The 27211-nt window shown below is 37.6% G+C and overlaps 2 protein-coding genes across 9 annotated transcripts; one reads left to right on the top strand and one right to left on the bottom strand.

Moving 5' to 3' along the window:
- Positions 1 to 4475: 4475 nt before the first annotated feature.
- Positions 4476 to 22461, bottom strand: LOC311280530 (ubiquitin carboxyl-terminal hydrolase 48-like). 7 transcript variants are annotated; one of them, XM_084392720.1, is made up of 19 exons: positions 22368 to 22461; positions 18331 to 18421; positions 11532 to 11571; positions 11303 to 11371; positions 11129 to 11223; positions 9158 to 9253; positions 8242 to 8344; positions 8004 to 8131; positions 7844 to 7914; positions 7603 to 7722; positions 7408 to 7503; positions 7017 to 7142; positions 6737 to 6865; positions 6629 to 6651; positions 6507 to 6541; positions 6344 to 6394; positions 6143 to 6225; positions 5941 to 5974; positions 4476 to 5445 (listed from the first exon to the last, which is right to left on the bottom strand). In XM_084392720.1, the coding sequence occupies exons 3-19, from the start codon at positions 11564 to 11566 to the stop codon at positions 4883 to 4885; spliced, it is 1857 nt and encodes a 618-aa protein (XP_084248846.1). In that variant the 5' UTR covers positions 11567 to 11571; positions 18331 to 18421; positions 22368 to 22461; the 3' UTR covers positions 4476 to 4882. The 7 variants fall into 7 exon arrangements, with proteins under 7 accessions (XP_084248846.1, XP_084248843.1, XP_084248844.1 ...); XM_084392717.1 differs by lacking the exon at positions 22368 to 22461 and adding an exon at positions 22095 to 22143; XM_084392718.1 differs by lacking the exon at positions 22368 to 22461 and adding an exon at positions 22095 to 22143 and having other exon boundaries at positions 11129 to 11220.
- A 1564-nt stretch (positions 22462 to 24025) lies between these two features.
- Positions 24026 to 26468, top strand: LOC311286681 (uncharacterized protein). 2 transcript variants are annotated; one of them, XM_084402942.1, is made up of 5 exons: positions 24026 to 24176; positions 24407 to 24513; positions 24686 to 24786; positions 25372 to 25542; positions 25652 to 26468. In XM_084402942.1, exons 2-5 carry the CDS (start codon positions 24435 to 24437, stop codon positions 26093 to 26095), a joined length of 795 nt encoding a protein of 264 aa, XP_084259068.1. In that variant the 5' UTR covers positions 24026 to 24176; positions 24407 to 24434; the 3' UTR covers positions 26096 to 26468. The 2 variants fall into 2 exon arrangements, with proteins under 2 accessions (XP_084259068.1, XP_084259067.1); XM_084402941.1 differs by lacking the exon at positions 24026 to 24176 and having other exon boundaries at positions 24337 to 24513.
- Positions 26469 to 27211: the final 743 nt, after the last annotated feature.

The raw sequence follows: 27211 nt of genomic DNA, 5'->3' as shown, positions 1-27211 counted from the left end.
ACTGCAACCAGTTCAGAAGCCGGAAGTGTAGTGAGAGTGAAACTTCTCGCCATATTAGACATTCTCTGGTAGCACCAAATCATTGCAGGGTCTAGAACGGAGCCAAGAAAGAACCGCTTGCGTCAGAGGCTGGGGGCGGGGTTACCGTGGCCAACAAGACTGAAGAGAAACTTGTGACCGCCATTTTCAAATAGCAGCTAATCGAGCTAACAGCAGCTAAACACGATGGACGCGATCTAAAATATAAATCTAAGGCTAAAGTCGGCATCTTATTGTTAAAAATAAATGTTATGTACATGCCGTTACTCTCGCTTGTAATCTCCGTCTGTACAAATAATGGCGAGCCGCGCGAACACGTTGGATCCGCGTGTTTGGATGCCGATGTAGGTCCGCAAAGCCATGAACATCAATAGCAAAGCAACGTGCGCCATTGTTGATATTGTGTTTGTGTTTGGCGCCGCCGCACTAACGTTGCCGAGAAAGATGAGACGTAGCTGTGACGTAAGACCTGGCTCTGCGTTGGCTCTTTTAGCCTGTGGAAAAGCAAACCGGTTCTTCAGTCGAACCAACTCCGAACCGGCACTAGCTCTAGCTCCGAACCAGCACCTGGTTCTTGTTGGTGGAAAAGGGGTACAGGAGAGACGCGTTTGACTCCTGCTGGTTGAGCGGCGCGGCCAGAGAAATGTTGGGCACTGCAGCATATTAAATATATTATAAATAGTTTTTTCTGCGTGAGAAATACAATGTGTGGCGGGAGTGCGTGACAAAAGACCGAAATGAGTGACTGTCACGCTCAATGCGTGACACTTGAGAGCCCTGATGACATATCGTTCACAGTATTTATTTGAATGGAAGAAGTCAGATGTTGCAACTGACCCCGACCCAGGGACGGTTGCAACATGTTAAAAATACCTTACATTTCTAGTAAAAGTGCAAAAATAATCTCCATGTTTTACGTAAGTATTATGCAAACAAGGGCAACTCAACATTATACCTTAAATCAAGGTGGGAAAAAGAATTAAATGAAGAAATTCTACCAGGTGTATGGTTTGATATGTGTGAAATTCAACATTCCTCCACAAGCTCGCAACAAATGAGGGTATTCAATTGGAAGAATTTGGTACGATTTTTTATTACACCTAAAATCAGCAGTAAAGCTTCTTCTACACCCCAACAATGTTGGAGACGATGTGGCAGCTTAGAAGCACACCATACTCACATTTTTTGGAGCTGTGAAAAACTGAAGCCATTTTGGGAAGATGTGCATCTAACCTTAACAAAGGTGCTTGGGTATGAGATTCCACTGTCATGCATTGTCTTGTGCTTGGGTCATATTTCACTGGTTACACTTCAGGAGGACCGATACCTGGTAAAAACACTCCTTACAGCAGCAAGGAAAACCATAACCAGAAGCTGGTATAAGCCTGATTCACCTAAACCACAACAATGGCTTGATGTAATTCAGGAAATAAGGGCGTTGGAACATAGGGCTGGTGTGTTACGATTGAAGGTGGACTTGTATGCCAAAAGATGGCAAAAATGGAAAATTTACTTTGACAAATCATAAGGTCACTGGCTCTCAGACTGTACTCACCAAAGTTTTAGACATAATTGTCAACTGTGCTCTTATATACCCAATTGTCTTCCCTTTCTGTATGCACCATGTTTTTACTTTTTCTACAGTATTCTCAACACAGGCTGTTTTTATTTTATTTTTTGTTATTTGCCTGTTATTGAAATGGCTTATCATATCCGACTCAAATTAGCCTTTTCTTCTATTTGGAAAATTGTATTTGATTGTAAACAGTTGTGACATACTAAAAATACAATTAAAGTGAAAAAAAAAAAACACTTAAATTTCACTAATTAACTTTAGCTTTTTATCTCAATGAGTAAAGAATTCTGAAAATATTAACTGTTTTGGGCCTACTATAATATTATAGTATTATTTATTTCAATAATATTATTGTAGCCTATTATTTATTTATTTAGTCATATTTATCAAATAACGGTTATTGAGTTTTGTTTGTTCATGTGTAGAACATAGGCCTACATAGATTCAGTGTGCAGGTGTTACAGATGCTCTTCAATCTCTCCATATTTCAGTGTCAGACAGGAAGAATTGAACAATTTGCAATGCAACAAACTTTTATTAAACATGCAATTTATAACTTGTTGCAACTGTCCCAACCCTACCAGCCATGACAGAACATCATACGCCTGCTAGACACACTGACTCTGACACATGCTAACCATGTCACTTAGAAGTCAACAAAACAATAATTCAAACTAAGTAAGTTTTGATTAATTCATACAAAATTTCAGGACAGTATGACAAAAATATATCTCATGAAAAAATTTACTTTCATACCTCCAAAACAAGTTTTGTTCAATAAATGCAGCAGCAGATGTTGAATATGTCTACTGTCTTTTTGGTGGGGGGAGGGTCTAACTGTGCATGTGCAGTATGAGTGTCATCACTCTAGCTTGTTTCTGATTGGAGAAAAATTACATGTTGCAACCATCCCCTGTTGCAACCATAGATATCATATAAAGGCTAGATGTCTTAAGGCGGACAAAGAGTATAGAAGCCCAAGAGGCGAAACTCAATAGAACGCTCCATAGCAACAGTTGCCCCCATGACGTGACGGCGCGGCCGCCATTATGGACTGAAAACTGAAGGAAAACGCCGAAAAATAATGGGAGTCAATGGCACTGAAAAACTTGACATAACAAAAACTTAACATAACTTAATTTTTTCTGGCCGTCATATCTAAATATGAAAACAATTTAAAATACATTAATGAGGATGACCGACGTTAAATGACGTTAAATGACAGAAAATATTCGTCTATGTGTTGGTTATGCATGGCCTAATTACCCTTAGGAAAATAGTATTTTGGGACAAAATATTACTATAGAAGTACTATAAGACTACTATAGAAATACTATAGCGGCTCTAGGATATTATAGAGTTATTACAGAACATAACATACTTCTGTGATGTTCTGTAATACCTCTATAATATTTTAAAGCTGCTATAGTATTTATATAGTAGTCTTATCGTACTTCTGTAGTATGTCCCAAATTACTATAGTATTCCTATAAGATTACTATAATAATTTGTCCCAAAATACTATAAGATTCCTATAGTACTTTTTAGTAAGGGTATGTCCCCCACCGAATCGGCTTCATTAGCCTATACGGTTTGCAAATATACAATTATAAAATTACTGCAAAACTTGAATCTATCAATATTTATGTTCTATTATGCATTTTCCTTGTTATATGACTAACAGAAATTCATGAAATAATAGGCTATAGGCAGACACACAGTAATTAGATATAAGTAATAAGATATGTATTCAATGTTGATTTTGAAATTAGTGAACATCACCATATATATGATTTGAAAAAATTATAAATTATAAATGAACATTTCTAAAGACAGTTAATATTTTACATAGAATATCACAAAAATATTAACAACTTGTTTTTTCACCATCTTCAGTGAAAGTGCACACAGTGAACGTTTCAATGGCAAGAAAAAAACAATCTATGAATGTCCTATTACAGGAGGAAAGGAACAAAAAAGATGTGCAATCTAGCAAGTGCACACATGAACTATAAACACCTACTAAAATGGATTTTGCCATTGACTGGCGCTAACGATTTCAGCAGCTTTCAGTCCATAATGGCGGACGCGCCTCCGCAGCGCCATCTACAGACTGTTACCCATAACACAACAGAGTTTCGCCTCTTGGGCTTCTATACTCTTTGAGGCGGAGTCACTTCCGGCATCACCGGCGGCCATCTTAGGACAGGACTCTGTGAATTAAGGTGAGTGAGCAGCACGCACACAAATCCTCTTATCTCGCTGAAATCTGGACGGATTTACAAACGGTTTGGTTTCTTACAAACGTTATTAACGTGGCTATAATTCTGAATGCTTAAACATTTTGAACATAATTATTCATATGTATGCAGTATAATAGATACATCTCTGACGTTTATAACAAACCAAACCGTTTGAAAATCGGTAGAAAATTGAGCAAGTTATGGTTATTTAAAAGTACATGCACCATGTTATGAGTGAGCGAGCACCCTGTCTTAAGATGGCCGCCGTGTGCGGATGTCGAGCTCCATTGGCCAGCAGCGCGGACGAGACATCTAGCCTTTATATGATATATATGTGTGCAACTGTCCCCGGTCTCCCCTACGAAGAACGGGCCCCTGATGTTGTAATATCAGTCTAACATGTTGTTTTATATATCAGTAAATCTAATTCCATGGTTCCTTTGTGAGTTCAAACAGGAAAAATGTGAATCTTTATTATATCTTAAAAATATAGGGATAACAGAAGTGATATGATTAAATAAATGCCTACAGTATCTTCCAATTATTAAACATTTTTTTATTAGAAAACATGTTTTTGCTGGTGTATGTAAAAATGAACAAATAAAGAGTAGAAAATACTACATGCAATAAGAGTTTTTATTTTGAAGCCGCTAAATACACAATTACAGGCAGTTGCACAGGTGAGTCACCTTCGGTTGATTACCAATCACTACAGGGATCTCACAATCAGCACTTTGCAGTTTTTGAAATTTCAATCAAATATCACACAATAGACATTATATAATACTTAACAGATCAGGAGTAGCTGTATAATCCAATATGAATATATATGAAAGATATGAATCAAAGTGTAATTTTTTTTACCATCTGAATGCACATTAACTAAAAGTTTTACCAATTTATCACACAAAGTTGTTTCTCTTTTCTCCATGAGACTCTAAATCTTTATCAAGCTTTTACTCTAATTATTGTCAGGTTGACTTCAAGTCAATTCTGAAGTACATTCTGAATCTTATGTAGATTTCTATCTTTTCTTTAGTTTTTTTGATGACGTCAAAAAACGATGTTTGATGACGTCTTTTCTTTTACTGGCTTTTTTCTCATGTGAGGCCTCAGTTTTCTTATGTTTCACTTTTCGTGGTTTCATGACATAATATGGGCTTTTGAGCTTATGGTTCTCATCTACAGTCTTCTGCAATTTGGTAACAAGTTCTTTTACCTGGACAAACAAGTCTGCACCAATGTCAAGAACATGATTATTTATGCCTGTATAATCCTTTTTTATTAGTTCTTTTTTGGGATGACCCTTACAGGTGAAGACAATCATAATATATTTACTGGACTTGTTTCCCATAAACCTATAGATTTCTTCAAATGCTTCTTTATCTTTCTTGTTACACATTAATGGGGCCACCCAAAGAACCATGTGGGGACCAGGTGTGCACATTTCAAGAGAATCTTTGATTGTTTCACCGTGCTGCAGCTGTGATTCAGGAGACACTTCACACAGAATCTTTACCAGAGTTTTTATATCAGTCTCTGGCCTGTTCAGCACAAGGATCCTCAGATGATCCGTCACAACAGACACTGAGAAAATATACAGAGCATATATTAACATTCATGAGTGCGTATCAGTGGAATCAAACACTGGTGTGTATTAAGTGGTCACGATCTTAAAAAACTGTAAGAAATATTTCAACAAGACACCACTATTAAATAAAGAATGTTAATATATTTTAATACCAACCAAGGAAAAGGAACAAAAAAATATTATCAACTTTAATAATGTGTTGAAACTTTTCAATGTGTGAAATGAACACACCCTCTGGATTCTTTGTAGGTTCTTTAGAATATCTTGGTTCATTGCAAAGAAATAATCTTCATTTTTATAAAAACATTGCCAGAGGTGGGTAGTAACGAAGTAAATTTACTCCATTAAATTTACTTGAGTACAGTTTCTGGATACTCTACCTACCTCTGAACATTACTAGTAAATTAAACAATTTACTGTGTCATTAAACTGAGGACAGAATGAAATCCAGAATTAATGTTAAATTGTCAGTTGGAAGTAAGAAGTCTTACCTTCCAGTTGTGGTTTATCATGAGCTCCACCACACTGTTGAAAAAGAAAGTCAGAGGAAATATATGGAAAGGATTAAAAAAAAATACTATTTGCAGTCATTCAATACTGTATATCACTTCCACTCCGCTTAACAAATGTTTCAGCATAACTGCAACAAAACCGCATTTTTGTTAATTAATAAAGCAATTCAAATTCCATCACCTCTGCTCTGTCAGCTTCTCCTGCTTCTTCTGGTTCAGCAGTTTTCGTTTTGGGCTCTTCTTTCATGTCCTCCACGCATGGATCTGATGAAGATATTAAAGCACGAAGATCAGAAATGGCTGCTTCACTAACCCTAACCCCAACCACACATTTATAAATAAAATAATCCATAGAAGAACAATAGAGTCCTAATAAACTTACTGTAATAATCCATAAGGGCAAAAATAATGTAGGCAGCCTTCATCAGATTGACTGAATATGCAATAGCATGTATTAATATCGTTGTAGTACTTTTTTTTTTTAGAGACAGCTTTTGATGAACAAGAGAATCTCACATTAAATGTAAAATTGTGAATCTACTCACTTTTCTGGTACAAAAGCAAGTAAGCTTCCCCAGACCTACATTGAAAAGATTAAAACTATGATCACTTTCATTCTCAGTTGATTAAGAAATGAACAGAGTAATTTGACGTTATTGGCACGTACCTTTTCAGTTTGCTCTCATCAGTCTGAAGGAAATCACAAGAACACAGTTGAATGATATTAAGCAACAGAAAACAGTGGTAATTTAAATATAAAATAATAACACATTACCTCTGTGACACGACTGTCATCAAAACAGTACCACTTGTTATCTGTAAAAGATTGGATGACAGCAGTGTAGTGACCGCCAAAACGGCTCCCTGTGTGGTTGATCACAGCATAGAGCGAATACTCATGCTCCTGAAACAACATAAAGCAGGTTATCACTAAACTTATGCCTTTTGGAAATATATTACAGTTGTCTGTATTTCATAGATTGTGTTCTCTAATCCTTACCATAGTAAAATAAAATAAAAGGGTTTATGGTGTAGTGTTTAGTGGAGTTACATACCTGAAGAGATAAATGAAGCGGAACATCCATCGGGCAATCATTTTTCACAAACCCATATCCATAGTCATACACAAACCTTTTGAGGTGCAAAGGCAGTATTGTTGGATATTCGTGTATTTCACAACTCTGTGTAAAAAAGTAATACAGTTTTGCTTTTTGTAAGGCAATTTCATTGCAAACCTGTAAAGCTGCTTTGGAAAAACTTGTATTGTGAAAAGCACTATACAAAGAAAATTGAATTGAATGCACCAGAGAAAATGGGGCGCCACTGAAAATGTGAGACAAGTGTCATTTGAACGCTATTCAGAAGTATACTAGCTTTGAGAATTTGGCTCTTAAACATACATTGAACTTTGTATAGAAGTGCATCAGCAGCAAAAGTCCATTTTACCCATTCTGTATCTCTTTTCTCATCGCAAGTCTCACAGTACATCTGGTCATCTGCAACTAATTTTGTAGACTCAAAATATTTACTAACTCCATCTTCCTGAAATCAGAATAAAATGTTTTATTATGATCTGCACACAAACCCTCTTTTAACATATAATCGTGAATACAGAAAGTATTTGATTGAATTTTCCCTCACAAGTGTGAACGATCCATCTCTGATGATTACAGGAATCTGTAGGGACTTGAATGGGCTGTCATCATGGGACTTGTGCTTTTTTGAACATATTCTGATGTTTCTCAGAGTTCCACTAAAGACCTGTTTCAGTTAAATGAATCACAGAGCACACACTATGAGTTATTACCAGAAGATCAACAAGCAAACGTTCTGTTTTTCTGCATTGTTACATATTAAATGAACAGGAACAGAAATAGGCTACCTTGGCCAAATCAGGGCCTACTTTCTCTAGGATATCAAGGAAGTATTCCACAGCATCCTGCTGCTCATTTCCTGAATTAAAGAGATTACAACACACTTCATACACACAAACCAAACTAAATATTTCATTATATTATATATAATTCCCATCATAAACTTACTCTGTATACCAAGAGAATTGATTATTCCATGAGTTGAGACACTCGTAGCACCCCTGGCCTGATTGCTGAGCTCTTCAAATATTTCCTTTAATGCTGACTCTAATTTCCCATTCGTTTCACTGGGAGCTCTAAAATTATACAACTGTTTTTTTTTATTTCAGTACAATTTTTCAATTTAGTCACTAACAATTCAGACAGATGAAAAAATAAAGAAGACAAAACCAACAACACCACTGACCCCAGTAGAACTCTCTCTCTGAATGCTTTGGTCATGAAGAGCACCTGCAATGTTGCATTCAAATAGCAGGTTGCACCTAGATTGGGCAAACCTCTATAAGAACCTAAGGAGAGGCAGCAACAATTTTAACAAAAGCAATAATCATATCAGTAGTAGCAGTCATACTGGGAACGGCAGTATTTGACTATTGACTTTGATTTTGAGATTATAGATTGTAAAATCATTAAACAAAGTCGACAGATTCATTACATATTTGTCAAATCCAATCATGAACTTTGGCCTCTAATAGAGTCATTAACGGTATCTGGTAACATTTTATAATAACATTCAGTTGTAAGTCCTTTATAAGTGGTTAGTTAATGATGAACTAATAATTTACAAAACATTCATAAATGATTAGTAAGTGATATACTAACATTTTATGTATGTTTTTGTTTTGTAAATTCCGTTACAAGTCATTTACAAGTGATTAGTAAATGATCAACTAATTATTTACGAAGCATGACTGTAACGTTGCTGAGCAAGACAGGCGAAGACGAGGATCTAACAAAGTCGACAGCTTCATTACATATTTGTCAAATCCAATCATGAACTTTGGCCTCTAATAGAATCATTAACGGTACAGTATCTTTTTATATTATATCTATATAAAATCATTTTGTTGCAGTTTCATGTTTTGCATAGCTGTTTTAAGTCAAGTCTCAAGTCTAGTTTATTTATAAAGCCCTTTCCACTACAAAGTAGACCAAAGGGCTGTGCAGTACAAAAAAAGTCTTAAAAAAACCAACAGAAAACCAACAACAAGTTATAATAAACAATACCTTTCACTATTTAAGAGGTTTTCATTTTATTTTTAAATTACTTATTTTTACATTTCTCTGATGTTTTAAGAAACTGGACAAGTATGTCAACTCACAGGGAACTTGGTTGGTCTGTCTTGTCTCCTTTGGATCCTTTATATGCATCATGTTAATGCCCTTTGCCATCCAATTTACTTCTTCCATTGAATTACCTGCAGAGAGATACAACTACAACTTAACCTCTCTGTACCACATTTAAATACAATCATTGTAACTGAATCTAATATGTATACACTGTTTTGTGAAAAAAAAGGAAAGAAAAGAAAAGAAAAGAAAAAGGACAAGAAAATACAGCACACAACGAAAGGAATAGGGAACAAAAACAGTCTTTATTAGATCCATAATGAACACTCAAAAGAGGAGGAGAATCGATAACACTTTCTATGAAGCCTGTATTTATTCTGTAAGTAGTATGATACTGTGCAGATCCTAAAGGCACAATATGTAATATTTTTGTAATAAAATATTCAAAAACCACTTGCACAGTGTGATATATTTCATGCAGTTGTGTACTTACATTATCAAAAAAGTTCCCAAGGATTTGTAAATCCAGAGAAATTCCAGTTTTAAATAATGGCTCGTCCCTTGTGATTGTCGCCTATCAATGATGTAATATCTGCGCTATCTTCGGTTTCCGCTTGATAGAAACCATGGCAACATACGTAGACAAATGCGGACGTGGTGGTTATACAGCATCTGGCATGCCGCTGTTGTGTCGTTCATTATGGATCGTGATTATTAACTGGCGATTACAGAAAATCCCCCCAAAAACTAAACGTAGATCAACTGAGGCAAGCAGGCTTTGGGACAAACGGAGTGTGGCAAACAGGACGCGGCCGAGAGCCATGAGAGAACAGCGCGAGGTCGGTGCGTGGTTGAAGCGTCACCTGTGAGCTGCATAGGTCTCTATCTCTCACGGAGGAGCTTCATAAGCATAAAAGGGGGAGCGATGACAGTGAAGGACGAGAGAAGACCAGGCCTGGACTACTTTTCCTTATGTTTTGTTCATGTCAGTCGTCCATGAGGGGCTGACGCTTTTACTTTCGTTTTATTTTATTATTAAAGTGTTTAAAATTGTATTCTCAAAGTGCGGGAATACCCTAACCCTAACCCTTGATTTGCGTGTTGAGGAGGATTGCCTTAAGACTAATTTTATCACTGAAATGGCACTGACTACTAAACATTTCCTATTTAAAAACCAGTATTATTTACAGATTGAGGACACAGCCATGGGGGCTACCATGGCTCCTGATTATGTTGATTTATATTTGGGATTCTGACAGATATGTTTTCAATAATTACCCTTTTTTCTGACAACATTATTTTGTTTAAGAGATACATTGATGACTGTTTTGTTATTTACAAAGGCTCTGAAAGTGATTTTGAAGAATTTGCTTTATATGTGAACTACTTCTCTGTATAGAAAAGATACAGCAAAGAACAGCCTCCTTCAAGCTAAGTGTGCTCATCCAATCCCCTTAAAACGTGGGTTATCCTATAGCCAGTTTTTAAGACTCCACCGTATCTGTTCTAAGAAAGAGGATTTTGAGCCTAAAGCTCAGAACCTGTATACAGATTTCACACACGGGGATATCCTAATAAGTGGCTCGATACTGCACTTGAGAAAGTTCGTATTTTACATGCACAGGAAGAAAGCAACTTGATCACAAATAATAGAAAGAAGAGCTTCCCATGTGCTTTCAAATACACTTAAGTTTTTAGGTAATGTAAGTAGGTAATGATTTGGTAAGTATAGGTATATAGGCAAGTATTATTACTGTTCTTTTGATTATTCATGAGATGACATTATAACACATTATAAGGTTGTTTATAAGACATTATGCACCTATTATAATGCATTAAGAATACCCTTATAAAAAGGGTCAAAGTTCAAAGTTAAACCCACATCAAAGTTAAACTAAGAAACTAAAACTCAGATCACCCATAGAATTAACCATTACAGTACTTTTTTTCTTAGGTTTTCTAAATTGTGTGATTGTTGCTTTCTTCAGGTGAAATGGTCTTACCTGAATCTGAGGACTCTGGCAGAGCAGTCTGATCAGTGCTGGGGGTATGGGACTGTCCCTCAATGCTGTTATTAGAGGCATGGGAAATCACCCTGCTGATATTACAGAGCACACAATTACATCTAGCATATATAATGTCTAATAAGATTAATTCATGCATCAATAAGGCCTTACCTTTGCTCGAAGTGTGACCATGAGGAACTTCTTTTCAGTGGTTTTACATCAGAGTCCAGGTTAAGAGTTCTTCAAATATTTGAAGATATACAGTATACAGTGTAAGATTCTGCTGTATTATCCAGTTTTTCCACAAGTAAACAATCCATATGGGAGTCACATTCCTTCACATTTTCTCTAGTCATGATTTAGATTTAGATTTGTCTAGTGAATCATGTAAGACACTTACTGGTTTGGCAAAGCTGTATTTTCTTTGGTCCTCATTTCATCTGTAGAATAAGCAGTGGTGGTAAGTAACGAAGTAAAAATACTTTGTTACTTTACTTAAGTATTTTTTTCGGGGATCTGTACTTTACTTGAGTATGTTTTATTTGCATCTACTTTCACTCTTACTCCACTACAATATTAAAGACAAAGTTTACTTTTTACTCCGATACATTTCCCCATGCCTGCTCCAAGTATTTATTACACTGATTTTCCAAACCAATGAAAAAACTTGGTTTTCTTCTTTTTTTTTAAAAGCACGCGCTAGGCCGCCCGCGTGCTCGCAAGCTCTTTGCCAGCATACGCTCACGCAGCAGTTAGTTCGAGGTGGAAGATGACCGCTGAAACAGGTGATAATGCAGCTCTTGCCCTATGACTTACCCTGAGGAATTAAACAACTCGGGCGAGGGAGATGAGGAGGAGATTCAAGAAGAGGACGAAGTTGTTAACTTCCAAGAAGTGGCAAGTGTGCTTGATGTAGGTGATGGCTTTTAATATCATTTACCCAAGCATCAGCATTGCGCGTGCCACCTTCTCAATTTGGTGTCAACGGTAGATGCTTTAAAGGCAAACTCAAATGAGGCCTACAAAAAAGTGTCCAGAGCCACATTTTCAAAGTGCCACGCACTATGGAACAAGAGTGGACGATCCACTTTAGCTGCAGAAACCATCAAAGATACATGCAAACTTCAGCTAATTAGGGCCAATGCAACCAGATGGAACTCGATGTTCCTTGCAGTGGAGAGAATAGTGAGGATCGTCAAAGAACAAGGAGAGGGAGCCATCAGAGATGTCTGCACATCATTCAAAATTCCAATGTGAGTACTGTATTTTTGTTTATTGGGATGGTTTTCCGATGCCACTACTCCTACACTATTTAAGCTAGACACACCACACCAACTTTATTGTAGCCTCTACAACTGTCCCATTTATTGTAACTACTACATACTAACTAAATTGCCCCATTAGAACTTTCCCACTCCTAACCCAACTCTTAAACTTATTAACTACTCCATTACAATTATTCAATGAATCTACCCCACACTAATCAACCCACTACAGTTGCCCCACTCTGAACAAAATAAATCACTTAATCCTAAATCCTTAATTGAACATTCTATTCCATTCTAAAGCTACTACCTAACACTTGATTAAACACTCACTATGACTACCCCATATTGAAATAAAAAAAATTCTGTTTCAGGCTCAATCCAACAGAACTGGCCTTTTTAACAGAATACTCTGCAATCATGAGTCCAATGGCCAAGGCCATCGATATTTTGCAGACTGAAACCAACATACAGATGGGATGGCTTCTTCCCACTCTGACTCAACTGAAGACAAAACTGGACCGGATCAAGCCATCATTAAAGTTTTCCAAGCCACTTGTTGATGCTATTCAACTGGGTTTGAAGAACCGCTTCAGTGAAATCTTTGAAGACCCAGAACTGATTGCAGCCGCCATCTTGCTGCCAAAATTCAAGACATTGTGGACCAAAGATGAAACCGTCCTCAAAAAGGGTAAGGCAAAGCGTGTTTCTTTTGAACAGATATTTTGTATTTATTTTCAAAAACCTGAATAGGGATGTCTACTGTGCATTGATGGCAGTTCATGCATTAAACCTCACATTAAAGGGGGGCGGGGGTCATAGGTATAATTAGGGGCCAAGCACCGAAGGTGCGGAGGCACCTATTGTATCTGTTCCATTTCTTATTATTATTCTTCCGCCATGGGAGTCTATGGCAGCCCATAGAACCGATTGCGGGAAAGTTGTTTTGGTTTGACATTCGGATAGAGGACAGTCCCAACACTGAATACACCAATTTTTGTGTTTCTAAGTCATTCCCTCTAGCGCCACCACCTGTCCAAAGTTTCACTTTTATTTTGCTAATAACTTTTGAAGCGTAAGGCCAATCAACAAAATTCTTTTTTTCTCTGATTCCTGAGCTCATGCCAATTCGATTGCACCCTATGACGTCATTTCCGTCATAACAATATGGCCGCCATTTTGAATCATTCGAAAAAGCTACTTTTTCGAACTCGTCCTAGACGGTTTGTCCGATTTGCACGAAAATTGAACCAGATCATCTTCAGGTAGTGCTGACAAAAAGTTATGGAATTCAAATTGATTCGTCAAACCGTTTTCGATAAGCGCACGAATAAATTTTACGTAGCGCTAGCAAAAACAGTCGTAAGGCTGTATCTCCGCAACGGTTTATCGTATTCAGACCAAACTTGGTACATGTACTCACAAGCATGACCTGAGGCAACATGCTGCGTTTCGGCGCAGCGCCACCTACTGGTCCGGAGATATGAAAAATGGCTATTTTTGCTTATAACTTCTGAACAGTTTGTCCAAAAATCATAAAATTGGTCTCGTTAAATTCAGGGCAACATGCCGAGTCGACTGATTCAATTTGACCATATCGGCCATTTTGACTGTCGGCCATTTTGAATTTTGTGCTAAAATGCTGTATTTTAAGAACGCATGAACGGATTGTTACGAAACTTGGTATGGGTCATCAGCACAATGTCCTGAATTAGCGTGAGAAGTTTCGAAACAGCGCCACCTAGTGGTGAATTTTTTAAAAAAAATGCTTATAACTTTGGGTGTGGTCGACTTATTTTCACGAGACTCATCTAATTAGACTCCTGAATTGTTGCCGAGTCCTACGATACCAAACATGCTAGGTTTCACCTTACGGTTTGTGTAGCGTTGTGATTTAGCGCTTAAAAAACATTTGGCTATATCTTCGAAACCGCTAGTCCGATCGAGACGAAACCACCGTCAGAAATTTGGAAACATAGGTCGATATCTAATCTACAATGCCCAAATGCGAAAATATTGATGTTTAGAGGTAGTAAATTCCAATCAAAGTCATGTGTCAGTCATTTTTTACGTGTTTTTTCATATAAATGTCTATAACTCCGAAGCGAATTGAGATATTTTCACCAAAATCGACACATATATGTATGGGCTCACTCTGAGGACACATAAAAAAAATTGTGGGACTGAGCCTCTTGGTGGCGCTATAATAGAACAAAACATGAAATTCCCATTGACTTCAATATAGTTTTGTGAAATAAAATGCTATACTAAACAAATGCATTGGTGTAATATTACAAAACTCAGAATGTGCCATCAGCACCATCCCCTGAAGGTACCCAAAATATTTCGAGACAGCGCACACCTAGTGTTCAAAAGTAATAACAAAATTTCCAATAAGGCTAATAACTTTTGAATAAATTGGCCTATTGAAATGACGTTGGTCTTATTAGATTCCTTGGGTCAGGCTGAGAACATAGATACCAAGTTTACCTCATTTGGCCGAACTTCCTGTCCGCCATCTTGATTTTTATTCAAAACCTACTTTTTCGAACTCCTCCTAGACCGTTTGTCCGATTTTCACCAAAATCGAGTCGTATCATCTCCAGACCGTGCTGACTAAAAGTTATGGATTTCGTGTCGATTGACAAAACCGTTTTCGTATACCGCAGCAGCAAAGTTGAAGCATGATGCCAAAAGGACTACTCAGGCTTTATCTCTGCAATGCCTTGACATATTGACACCAAACTTTGTTTGTCTCATTGTCACTTCACTCTGACCACATCACATCAGTTTTGTGACCTCGCCACCTATTGGTCAAAAGTGATAATCCATTAAATCATATTTTTAATTACTGTTTATATGATTTTTCAGGCATTTTGCCTAAAATCCTCTTTAAATGTCTTTAATTGCTGATTGTTGCAGTTGATCTGACACTTTCAGCAATGTTGGCATGTCTTGTCGTCTTATTCTGCTTGGCCCCGGTAATTGCTGCTTGCAGCTATATTTATTTATTTGTAATCATTCTCTTACCATATAATAATCAGTTAATTGTTTGACCAGTGCAATACCAATGTCCATGTAATGGCCAGAATTGGCCTGGCTCGTAGCCCCACTCCATTCCTCTTATTAAAGGTTAGGGAGGGTAAGAGAGTGATTAAAATATTAAATAAATATAACCTATGCAGTAGATTAACAGTGACACACAATAATGGGAATTTTATTCCATGATAGGTTGCATGCGTTTTATGACAATACAGCTTGGGTTGCATGCATCCTTGAGGTGGAAGGTTTATGTCTGTTAACGGTGTAGAATGATATCATGGCTATTTGCCAAATGACAATTACAGTTAAGAATAGAACTATGAAAAATATGTCATTTGACCATCATTAACTAATGTTCTGAATGCCATGTATGGGATATGCACTGTTTTTCAGGACTGGACTACCGTATTTTCCGCACTATAAGGCGCACCGGATTATAAGGCGCACCTTCAATGAATGGCCTATTTTAGAACTGTTTTCATATATAGGGCGCACCGGATTATAAGGCGCATAGAATAGAAGATACTGCAGTCAAACGTTTGACTGGGTTTGCGTTATGCAGTGGTCACCAACCTTTTCAAGCCTAAGATCACATCCAAAGTCCAAATGTAAACCAAGATACCTTGTTTATACTCGACGCGTCCGCATGAGCGCGAAGTTAATAAAAAAAATAATATCCGTCTGCTCAGGCAGATTCGGCTTAACAGCGCGCGCGCCTCTGAATCCGAAGATGCATGACTTTGAGCCGAATCTGCCCGAGCAGACGGATATTAGTAGTACATCTCATCACACCGGCACCCAGTTTGCGCGTCTAAATCAGTTGTATGGTCTGGTGTTCAGTCTAAAACAAAACAGTTGCGTCAAGTATAAATGCCTCGTCTGTTTGGGGAGTTGCGCGCGCAGTCAGCGGAGGCTCGCGCTCCGGTGTCAGGCGAAAGTATAAACAAGGTTTAAGTCAGCGGTTGTTTAACGGTACGTTCACACGGGGCATCAGCGTCAACGCTTCCCATTGACTTTGAATGGGTGACGTCAAGCGTTGACGCTGGCGCCCCGTGTGAACGTACCGTAACAGACGTTAACATAAGGCGCCAGATCCATATATAAGGCGCTCCGGATTATAAGGCGCACTGTCGTTTTTTGAAAAAAAATAAAGGCTTTTAAGTGCGCCTTATAGTGCGGAAAATACGGTACATCAATCTGGAGATGGAGACCTTGCATCCCCTCGGTAACTTGCATGCCACCTCTTCTGATGGTGACGACTTTTTCTCATCCATCAAGTCAAACGCACAAGAAAGCTCCAAAGAACTTGAAGGATATTTGGCATGCTGTGCTGACCACACCAGTATGCTGAAGACCTTTCTCTCCATCTGCAAGTTGTACATCAGGTTAAACACACCCCTTCCTGCCTCAGCGGCATGTGAGAGGCTGTTTAGTACAGCAGGACTTTTATTTAGCCCCAGGAGAGCCAGGATGGACTCTAGCAATTTTGAAAATCAGCTTTTGCTAAAGCTGAACAGAAGCTTTTACAACTTTGAATAGTATTGTGTAGCTTAATGGTGTGTTTTGAAGATATTTCAACTTAAAGAGGTGGTTCTTCCTCTGATATTTTGAAACAGTCTTACCTTGTATCTTGCACATCTTCTGTTTGATGCAGCTATAATGTTTGGAACGTGTCTATTGAAAGTTCAACCCCTATACTGCGATAAGGTGCTTCATTGTCTCTTTTGATTGTAAATCTAACAAATTCTTAATTGCAGTATCAAATCTCATCATTTGTTCAATTAAAACACTGCATATCACTCCCAAAACAATTGATCTGCTTAATTATTGATATTTACAGTTCATTTGAATATTTACTTTTTACTTCCGGTACTTAAGTATGTTTTAAATCTGATACTTTTGTACTTTTACTCAAGTGATGTTTGAATGGAGGACTTTCTGCTTTTGCTGGAGTCATTTTTTATTTAGATACATCTACTTTTACTTGAGTATAACTTTTGAGTACTTTTACCACCCCTGAGAATAAGGAATAAAATCACCTTAGATTCAACATACCTCAAACCATTATAAAGATTTTTGCACACACAGACACAAATATATGTGCGGAAAAACTATTATTTCTGAAATGATCTATTTTAAAGGCACGGCTCCTTTAAGGCTTGTCAGTAAACAGCCACTGTTATGATTGGCTAACTTCATTGCATAGGAAACAGTATCAACGCCCACTCGCTACTGCACTGTCAGATCCAATACAGTCACTGCTTCAAATTTAAACAAAAGTTTCTTTGCCAATTCTCCATAATACTCATTTACAAAACAAAATGTTCCGAACAAACATATAATCCTCCGGGGTGATCCAGGACGCCATTAAAATAAACCATCCACTTGTTTCTGACGCTGAGATCCTTCTGAAGTCTTTACAGACACTCAAACTAGCTTTTTTAACTGAACGTTGTTTCCCTCTTCCATTTGTCCTGTTGTCGACAGACTCAAGCGTATGGAGTAGTGGAGTATCAGTGTAGACAGTGTGGACTCTATTTGCTATTCTTTATTTTATATTCTATAATTGCTTTCTTTATAATGAGGAGGTTGTTTTAAGCTCTGAAACTTGCAGGATATTTTAATGGTACAAAGACCTCTATATGTCAAAAGATCAAGGCAAATTTGATTTCTCATGCTATGACCCCTATAAATCAGCTACCATCAAGCACAAAAGACAAAAACAAGATGCAATAGATACATGCAAAGAGTCAATGAAAACAGAAGCATGTGGAAAATAGCTACAGTTTTCAGAAATATTCAAAGTGACAAACAGGCATTATAACTGCACTTCAATTTCCATTTAAATCTAAATTGTGTGGTTGTTGCAATCGTCAGGTGAAATGGTTTTACCTGAATCTAAGGACTTTGTTGTAGCAGGTTGCTGAATCCTGGGATGAAGGGATTGTCCCTCACTGAAGGCAACAATATTCTTAAGAGACACCTAAGCATCGCAAGCAAAATAAATAGAAATAACCGAGTTAGTCAACAAAATAGTCAACATCATCTAGCATAAGATCTATGAAGATGAAACTTTCTTTTATATCTAAGGTGAGTAGCCACTTGCAACTTGTTTTCAGTGGAATGACAAAGATATTTTGGGATAGGGAGAGTTTTTTGACTTCATCAGTTTGTGTTAGCTTTCTAAGGGTTCAGAGTATATATTTTTACCCACATTAATTTCACACATCTAGTACAATTATGTGGTTTTGTTTCATTTAAACATTGTATACTTTTTTCTTGATTTACCCTAAAAGAATGGAAGTGAAATGTGACAACATGCTCCAATAGGTGATTAAAATATGACAGATTAAAATATTATCTGATCTAATAGGCTATATATAAAAAAAGACAAACTAAAACATTTAGTCAATAAAATACAATTATTAACTTTTTCATATAAAACAATGGCCTTTTTTAATAATTAAAAATAAAGTAATTTTTGAGTTTGACAACCAACACACCACACTGAACATTCTGAACATTGACTCTCAGTCTTTATTCACATTTTCTCATGATTTCTCAATAGAATTCATAAAAATATAGAATAGAATAGAATAGAATAGAATAGTTCTAATAATGATTCATTGTAAAGCAGTGACAACATGCTCCACCTGCACAACTGCTAGTGTATTCTGCTGTTAGATCAGCATTAAACAACTATCTCAACTGTTAAATAACAGATGGGCTATACGTTTAAAATAGTATCAGATTTGTCTAATTTTAAATAAACACAAAAACAGAGATGAAAAAAAATGAATTCTAGTAAGAAATTTACTTTTGCAATATGGTAAATAAATGTTCAGTGATATCTTCCAAAGATGTTTTAATTTTGGCGCAATTATTAGTGGCGTTTTCTTGCGGAGGCCAAGGGAAGCCAGGCTTCCTCACTTTTTCAGAATATAATCGTCATTTAATAAACACTTTTGTTTTCACAGTTTACGTAATCCTTCTGTCATCTCCTCATCGTCTCTCTTCATTCATTACTGAGTGTTTTATGATGTGTAAAACAGCGCCCCTATAAAAGTGACATGGTGAATGAGCGTTGAAAACATGGTACTGCACCCTATATCTGTGAGGAGGCCAGGCTGAGTTGGCATCCCTTGATAGAAAAAAAAAAGAATGATTAACCAATCAGGTGACGCTATTGTCACGACACTGCTCCCCTGTGATTGGTCAGGACAGTGTCAAGGGAAGCCATGAACTTGTTGGCATCAGGCCAATCACATCACGTTATCATCGTCAATGAATGAATGAATGAAATAGCGGAAGATTTGTGGTTTTGTGCCCATCTTTTTAATTCCTTTATTTATTGACCATACACTCAAAACAAAACAAAGACACATTTAAATGTAAGCCTTACAAACAACCTTTTCACACGTAAGTTTTTCAAGGCGACCGTTATTGATCGTAGTATCACTTTATGGTTCCCATGGAGACGCGTCTTTCATTGCTTGTCACACCGCAGGCACAATAGCGCTGAATGATCAGCTTTTATTTCCTTTTTTTATTCAAAATTTCACAAATTTATTAGCTATAGCAGGATATATCTGATATTCCGATTGTCAAATATGTGCAAGAGGATGTGTTTTGTTGTTCAAACACCTTTATAACAATCGCGTTAGTTGAGCTGTATGCGCAACATATTTTAGGTAACGTTATCTAGCTCAGGGGTGGGCAAACTTTTTGGCTCAAGGGCCACACTGGGTTTTAAAATTTGACAGAGGGCCGGCCCAGTAGCAGATTATGAAACACGATCTCATGAAAGTGCGTATCTATACCACGAATTTTATTTCTCGTGCCATTTATACGCCAAAAAATATTTTTTTGCATGCATATGCTGCGCACTGTAAACCGCTTGGTTAGGATTAGGGGTGCTGAGTGCGTGCCTATTACACGCCATTAAAGGGATAGTTCGGCCAAAAATGAAAATTCTGTCATCATTTACTCACCCTCAAGTTGTTTCAAACCTGTATGAATTTCTTTTTTCTGCTGAACACAAAAGAATATATTTTGTAAAATGTCGGTAACCAAACAGTTGATGCCCCACTGACTTCCATTGTAGGAAAAAAAAAAATACTATGGAAGTCAATGGGGTCCATCAACTGTTTGGTTACCGACATTTTACAAAATATATTCTTTTGTGTTCAGCAGAAAAAAGAAATTCATACAGGTTTGAAACAACTTGAGGGTGAGTAAATGATGACAGAATTTTCATTTTTTGGCCGAACTATCCCTTTAAGTGCGTATCATATGCACGCGAAAACTTCGTTTCATAAGAACTACAAATACAATTCGTCGTATTCGCACTTTCATGAGATCGGGCTGAGCAAACACATTTACGTTGTGGCAACGTCTGCGCGAAATTCAACAACTGAGAGACGACATTCTGACAATACATTTTTTTTATGCTAGATATATCCCATTTAGCATGTTATGTTTTGAGGTTAATTTTTAATTAGTCAGATGTTTGCTACATGGCAGACAGGGGAGCGTAACGTTAGTCGAAAGCCGGGCGATTAAGGAGGATACATCCACAAATCCAGAGAAGCAAAACTAAATAGCAGACAAATCAAAGGAAAAACTAAACATGTGTGCAAGCGGTTACCAAACATTTTTTTCTCTGTGAGTTTTCAAAAAAAGAAAAAAACATTAACGTGCACCAAGTCTATGCGCTTAAGTCGCGGTCTGTTTGGTTTCCATGGTGACGCGTCTAGCTTGTTACAACAGCGCTGAATGAATGATGATCTGCTTTTATGTCATTTTTCCTTTTTTACATTTGTTAGCTATGGCATGAAATATCTGATATTCCGATTGTCAAATATATGCAACGCAATATATATATATATATATAACGCAAAGTATTGCAAGAAAAAAGCTAAATGAATGCGATCTTTAGAATTTTTTTTAAATACTCGACGGGCCGGATTAAACAACCTAACGGGCCGTATGTGGCCCGCGGGCCGTAGTTTGCCCACCCCTAGCTGCTACGTGCTCAAAGTGTTGGATTGTAACAAGCGTAAGTCCCGGTAAGATGATGCTGGGCGCTCTAATAGTTAATCAAAATAGCAACATATACATGGTAACGTATGATTTTCTGCCCCCACCCCTTAAAACACACAGTTTAGAAGTTGTGTCTTAATTGGCTTCCTCAGAAATTTTCCCCACGCCACGCCAATGTTGATATGGCAAAGCTATGTGTGTGACAACTAGCCCCGCGTTAGTTTGTGCCTCGCTCACCTCTACAGAAGGTCAGCAATGGAGGACAGGTTATAAACAACGCAAGAATATACTGTTATCACGCAAAGAAAATGTTCACGCTGAGAGAGACTTTAGTAGCAAATATACACTTACCTCACACACAGCAAGAAAGAAACAACGATAGCCTAATAAAGAGCAGCCTAAGGCATGAGGTTTTGTCACTCTATGGAAAGTTTTAATGGCCAGATTCGTTTAATCGATAACCAATCGTACGATGTAACTTGCTATTATTAACAGATCATCAAAATGCAAATCGAAACTACAGTTGGACCTGTAACTTACAATAAATAGTTTCAGTTCTAGAAATAGTTACCGCCCTTCAGCTGGTGTTCGGACTATGTGCTTAATCTGCCTACCTCGCATGGCATGTCCTCAGTGCAAAACATCTGGTTAGATAAATGAAAGTAAAAATGCAGCAGGGCGAAAACATCTAATGAAGAGCTCAAAACATGAATTTAGCTTTCGCTTTCATCGAGAAAGTAGAGGACGGGTAATTTCACTGCTTAAATTGGCTGACAGAGAACACACACACACACACACACACACATAGGCTACTATTACAAAGGACCGTTTAGTATGTTCCCCAAAGCGATGTCCGACTCAGCCTCAGACAGACATAACCTACGTACCGTTTACCACCCGTCCTCTTCTCGGGTGTGGTTCGCCATTCGATTCATCACTTGGGTCAGAACTGAAAGTGTAAATTAAGCCGAGATTCCCAATAACAACTCAAGATCACGCCCTTTAGATTTAGCCAAGCCTACGTCCAACGTTGTTTTACGAGGGAGCAACGCCTATTAGTTTCCAAATCAGCACATCGCTCGTTTACATAAAAATATAGGATGGCACATGGAAATATAGGCTAAATATCGGGCAATCGAAACCTTTGCTAAACTAAACAGAACATTCGCTTTCAAGGCTGTCTCCAGTAACGTATATGTCTCCCCAGCACGAACACACAGTCAGACATAAACATTTTATAGAGGCGCTTAAAGTTATCAAACATGACTAGTAAAATAAATAATTATGGTTTTTGAAAGAAGGGTTTAGTCAATGAAAAGGGATCACGGGCACGTGCACATTATGTGTAATAATTAGATTCAGCTCATTAGATCAGTGACATGAAGTGGTGTGACAGATGAGATGAGATGACACTCTGTGAATGAGAAACTTTAGATTTCAGACTTGATATTTGTTTCAAAACATTTATTAAATCCTGTCTTTACAAAAAGGTAAAAACTGCACAAAACAGATTAGGAAAAATCTGGTAAAATCAGGCAGTATACAGTGCTATTTGCAGCAATTGCTGAACACCCGTGTAAACATTTGAATCTACTTCATTTGTTACAAGATATTGAGTTCATTTTGTCATGATGTTACGATCCAGATTTAGTTGTGTCTCTTGATACATTTAGAAATATTTATCAACATAAAATAAACTTAAGTAGAAACCTTAATGGCATAGGCTAATCGATCTCAGCATAAAGTCTACATTTGTAGTTCGTTGGAGAAACATGACGGTTGAATATACAGCACACTTGACTCTTGTTAAAGAGCCTCTCCTTCGAGTCTCACGACTTCTGGTTTATTTTCCACCCGGCAACCGGAATATAATGCAGATAGTGGCTTTATCCTTGATCCCGTGGTCAGAAAACTTGTCGGTGTCGTTGAGTTGTTTACTGGTGTAGAGTAATCGTAATCCAGAAGGGTCTGTGAGAATTCAATTAAATGTTAAGTTGTGGCATCAATAATAGTTCAATAATAATCCAGCGTTATTGTTTCTCAAAGTCGTCTATTCAAATCAGAATCACATTTAAGGACCAAATGGGTTTACATGTGCAAGGAATTTGTCTGTAGTGTTCGTACTTAGCGATAACAATAAAATACAACAACACAATAGCCCAATATTCATAAGAGAAACATTGTGAGGTAAGGTACGTGAGTAAAAGAGAGCTTTTAGTGGGTCAGTACCTGATGCCTCCTGTGGCAGTCTTTCAGCAAGTTTTTTTTTGAATTCCATCACTGTTGTGTTATTGAATTCTTCCTCCGAATTTGCGACGTCTATAGTTTTCCTCTCGTTTTGCATTCCGACCACAAACACTTGATATGTTCTCCCCATATCTCACAGACGCAAATAGCCTAAATCACACGGACTGATGTTACTTGAGTCATACTTTTTCTTTTCGATTGCATGTGAACGAAGCAAGTTTTGAAGGATTGCCCAATCGCGTCAAAGTGAAAGACAAACAAGGGATGGTAGAAAACCGAGCACACCCAACCTAAACTCATACATTTAAATAGCCCTCAGTTCAGCTGACGGTTTATCAGAAAGAGTGCAATTTCTAAGAAGTGTTTGGTAAACAGAAAGTAGGGCAGCTCATGTTATCTCGAAGACAACCGCACAGTCCTGAAGAATAAAGGATTCTTCATACCATTATGTAGAAGTCTATTATTTTTACACGACGATATATTTATTCTTTATCGTCAACTTTTATATTATATTTACAAAACTTTAATATTTCATGATTTATTAGAACACCCGCATGTCTGAGTGGTGGTTTCGCTTTCCTTTTTTCCAAACTGAAAGCGAACGCATTATTGGTTCACTTCATAAGTAACATATCGATCCCCTTCCCAACGTCCTCATTCATGCTTGTTGTCATTCTAGACGAACTGAAGAAGGAGCCTTCATCAAGATGGAAGACAACCAAAGCAGTGGACAGTACGACCTTAATGATACAACGCTGAAATTTGTCAGACGGAAAGACGACATTAGTAAGTTTTTTTGTAAATAATCTGTCAGATTAAAACAATACTTGGAGAAACGAAAAAGAGAAACTTTTGAAAAATTGTCGCCAGTGTACGTAAATAATAGAAGTAGCCTACACAAAACGTTGTGTTTTAGTGTTTTCAGTGCCACTGCTGATGCTGGTTTATGACCTTTTAGCTTTAGATGATGACCCCGACATTCTGAGAGCGGAAATGTCTTGTGGTCATGCTGTGTCCCCACAGTCACTAACTGCCTGGTGTCGAAGTTTGCTGGACCAGGTAGGTCAGAAATTCTCTATGTGGAGTTAAACGTAAAAAAATAATAATAAAAAAATAATAATAATAATGTAATAGTCTAATTATTATCATCATTTTAACATGATTGTGCCAGGTAACGCATGTTCGTGGATCAACATCCTTGTTGGTTAGGGAATTTTAGGGTCAGGTTTAGGGTGACGCTTAAGGGCAAGTTGATGACCTTGTTTGCCTCAGTTTTGTTGGTGTGCACAAACCTGTTAGACAGTAGACAATTAAATCTGAAACGAACCTTGTGCATTTTAATGCGACTGTGTTCCTATCTCCCTAAAGAAATCGTTCACAAGCTCTGAGTGTATCTGCTAAATGTCAGCTCTGGGTGAAAGAGTGTTATATGCTCTATCCTTGACAAAAAAGACCCTCTTTGAGAAGTGGTCTTTGTATCTCTAGATGTCTTTTCAGGCTTCACATTTGCTTCTCATGCAATCACATACGCATTCTTAACAATTATCAACAACTTGGAGGCAGAACTGGGCAGCCAGAAGATCGTGCCTGTACTTTCAGTTGGAATCTATAATCATTTTTGTTTTATTCTGTCCTTTCTAACAGGGTCAGTATAAGTTTTATTGCCCAGCTATCTTGCATGGCACAATAAAATGTGGTGCAGAGTGGCCATACTTGGAGGTCAGGAAATTGGCAGTGCTTAGTGATACAGAACAGGCTCATTTTGAAGAGAATATGGCTCTTCTGGCAGCAGCTGAGTACTGCGAGTTCAAATCAGTGAGTATAAATAACACTTCAATGCTCTCATGTATTTTTTATGTCTTCTGGATAATGTGAATTCAGTGACAATTAATGTACAATTAAATATGTCTCTGTATATTGAAAGTGTCCAAGCTGTGAGTCCTTCGTTGAGCGTGAAGACCTGGCCAACCTCTGCGTGAAATGCACTCTCTGCACAGCTGTGAACAAGAAGACCTACCAGTTCTGCTGGCAGTGTATGAGGGAATGGAAAGGAGCAGCTGCTAATTATATCCGCTGTAGTAATGAAAACTGTATCAACCCAGATGTTGACAAGCTAGCAAAGTGTAATAATATGAGGCTGTCTTATGTGAACAATGTAGAATGTCCTGCAATTCGTGCCTGCCCAACCTGCGGTCTCCTTTTAGAACACAATGGGTTCGCTTGCAAAAACCTTATGTGTAAGCGCTGCAAGGTGGAGTTTTGCTTCCTTTGCCTGAAGCTGAAGAGTATATGCAATCCAATCCGTGGGCCTTATGATGTTTGCTCAGTTGCAGAGCGGCAGACTGAAATTCCAGTTTGGAAGAGATAATGTGTTGGAGATATGACCAATCGACGTGAAACACATATGCTCTTTATGTCTTGCTCTTTAAACATATTTTTAATCGGTTCTTTACACTTATTCTTTTGACATGATGCACCATTGTCAAATAGACTATTTAAACAGCAGTTTATTTTTATAAAATGGTTTGGAATTTTGATTAATGCAGTGTACACCATGAAATAACCATGATTTTAAGTTTAAATAGACTTTCCATTTGAAATGTATCTATGTGATAAAAAAAAAATGTCTGATGTGTTCAAGGTATGAGGGATTGAACATGACAAAGACTGTATTTTCATGAAGTGCCATATAATGTTGTGTTGATCAAACAATACAAAATAAATTGCAAAGCTAAAGTGACTGAGCTGGTCCTACTTATAATTTCACCATTATTACAACCAATAAACTGTGTGCTTGCCGTGCTATACAGATCAGAGTACTGAAGATTTGAGCCTGCCATTGAAGAGAGGAGGAAGAGGATTATGAAGAGCAGGCTCATTTAGCACACTCTCAATTTATTTATTTAGGTTTGTGAAATCATAGCACCTCTCTGTCTCCGTTGTCATTTTATGATGTGACAGGCCTCCTCCTTCTCTGTCATGTTCGTGGACCAAAATGGTGTCCAATGGCTTATCAAAATGCATCAATATATTTTAATCACTGTCTATTTGCCTCTAATAGAATATGAAAGACTGGAAAAAGATCCTTTTAAGTTGCATGTAATTAACTTACGAGTGGCCCCTGTCTCTCATGAACTTACAAAGATTTTTACGCTTACAATACATTTACATTTACATTTATTCATTTAGCTGACGCTTTTATCCAAAGCGACTTACAATTGCTATATATGTCAGAGGTCGCACGCCTCTGGAGCAACTAGGGGGTTAAGTGTCTTGCTCAGGGACACATTGGTGTCTCACAGTGGATTCGAACCCGGGTCTCTCACACCAAAGGCATGTGTCTTATCCATTGTGCCACACCACCCCAAGGGTGGTGTGGCACAATACTACTTGCACAATACACAATACTACAATACTACTTGCATAGCTACTTACCACAGATAGCAATGCTTTTGGGCAATATACAGAAGAGATTGAGTAAGCC

This window comes from Rutilus rutilus (genome assembly GCF_951802725.1).
Source record: "Rutilus rutilus genome assembly, chromosome: 2".
Lineage (NCBI taxonomy): Eukaryota > Metazoa > Chordata > Actinopteri > Cypriniformes > Leuciscidae > Rutilus > Rutilus rutilus.
This window is presented reverse-complemented; position numbering and strand designations above follow the sequence as displayed.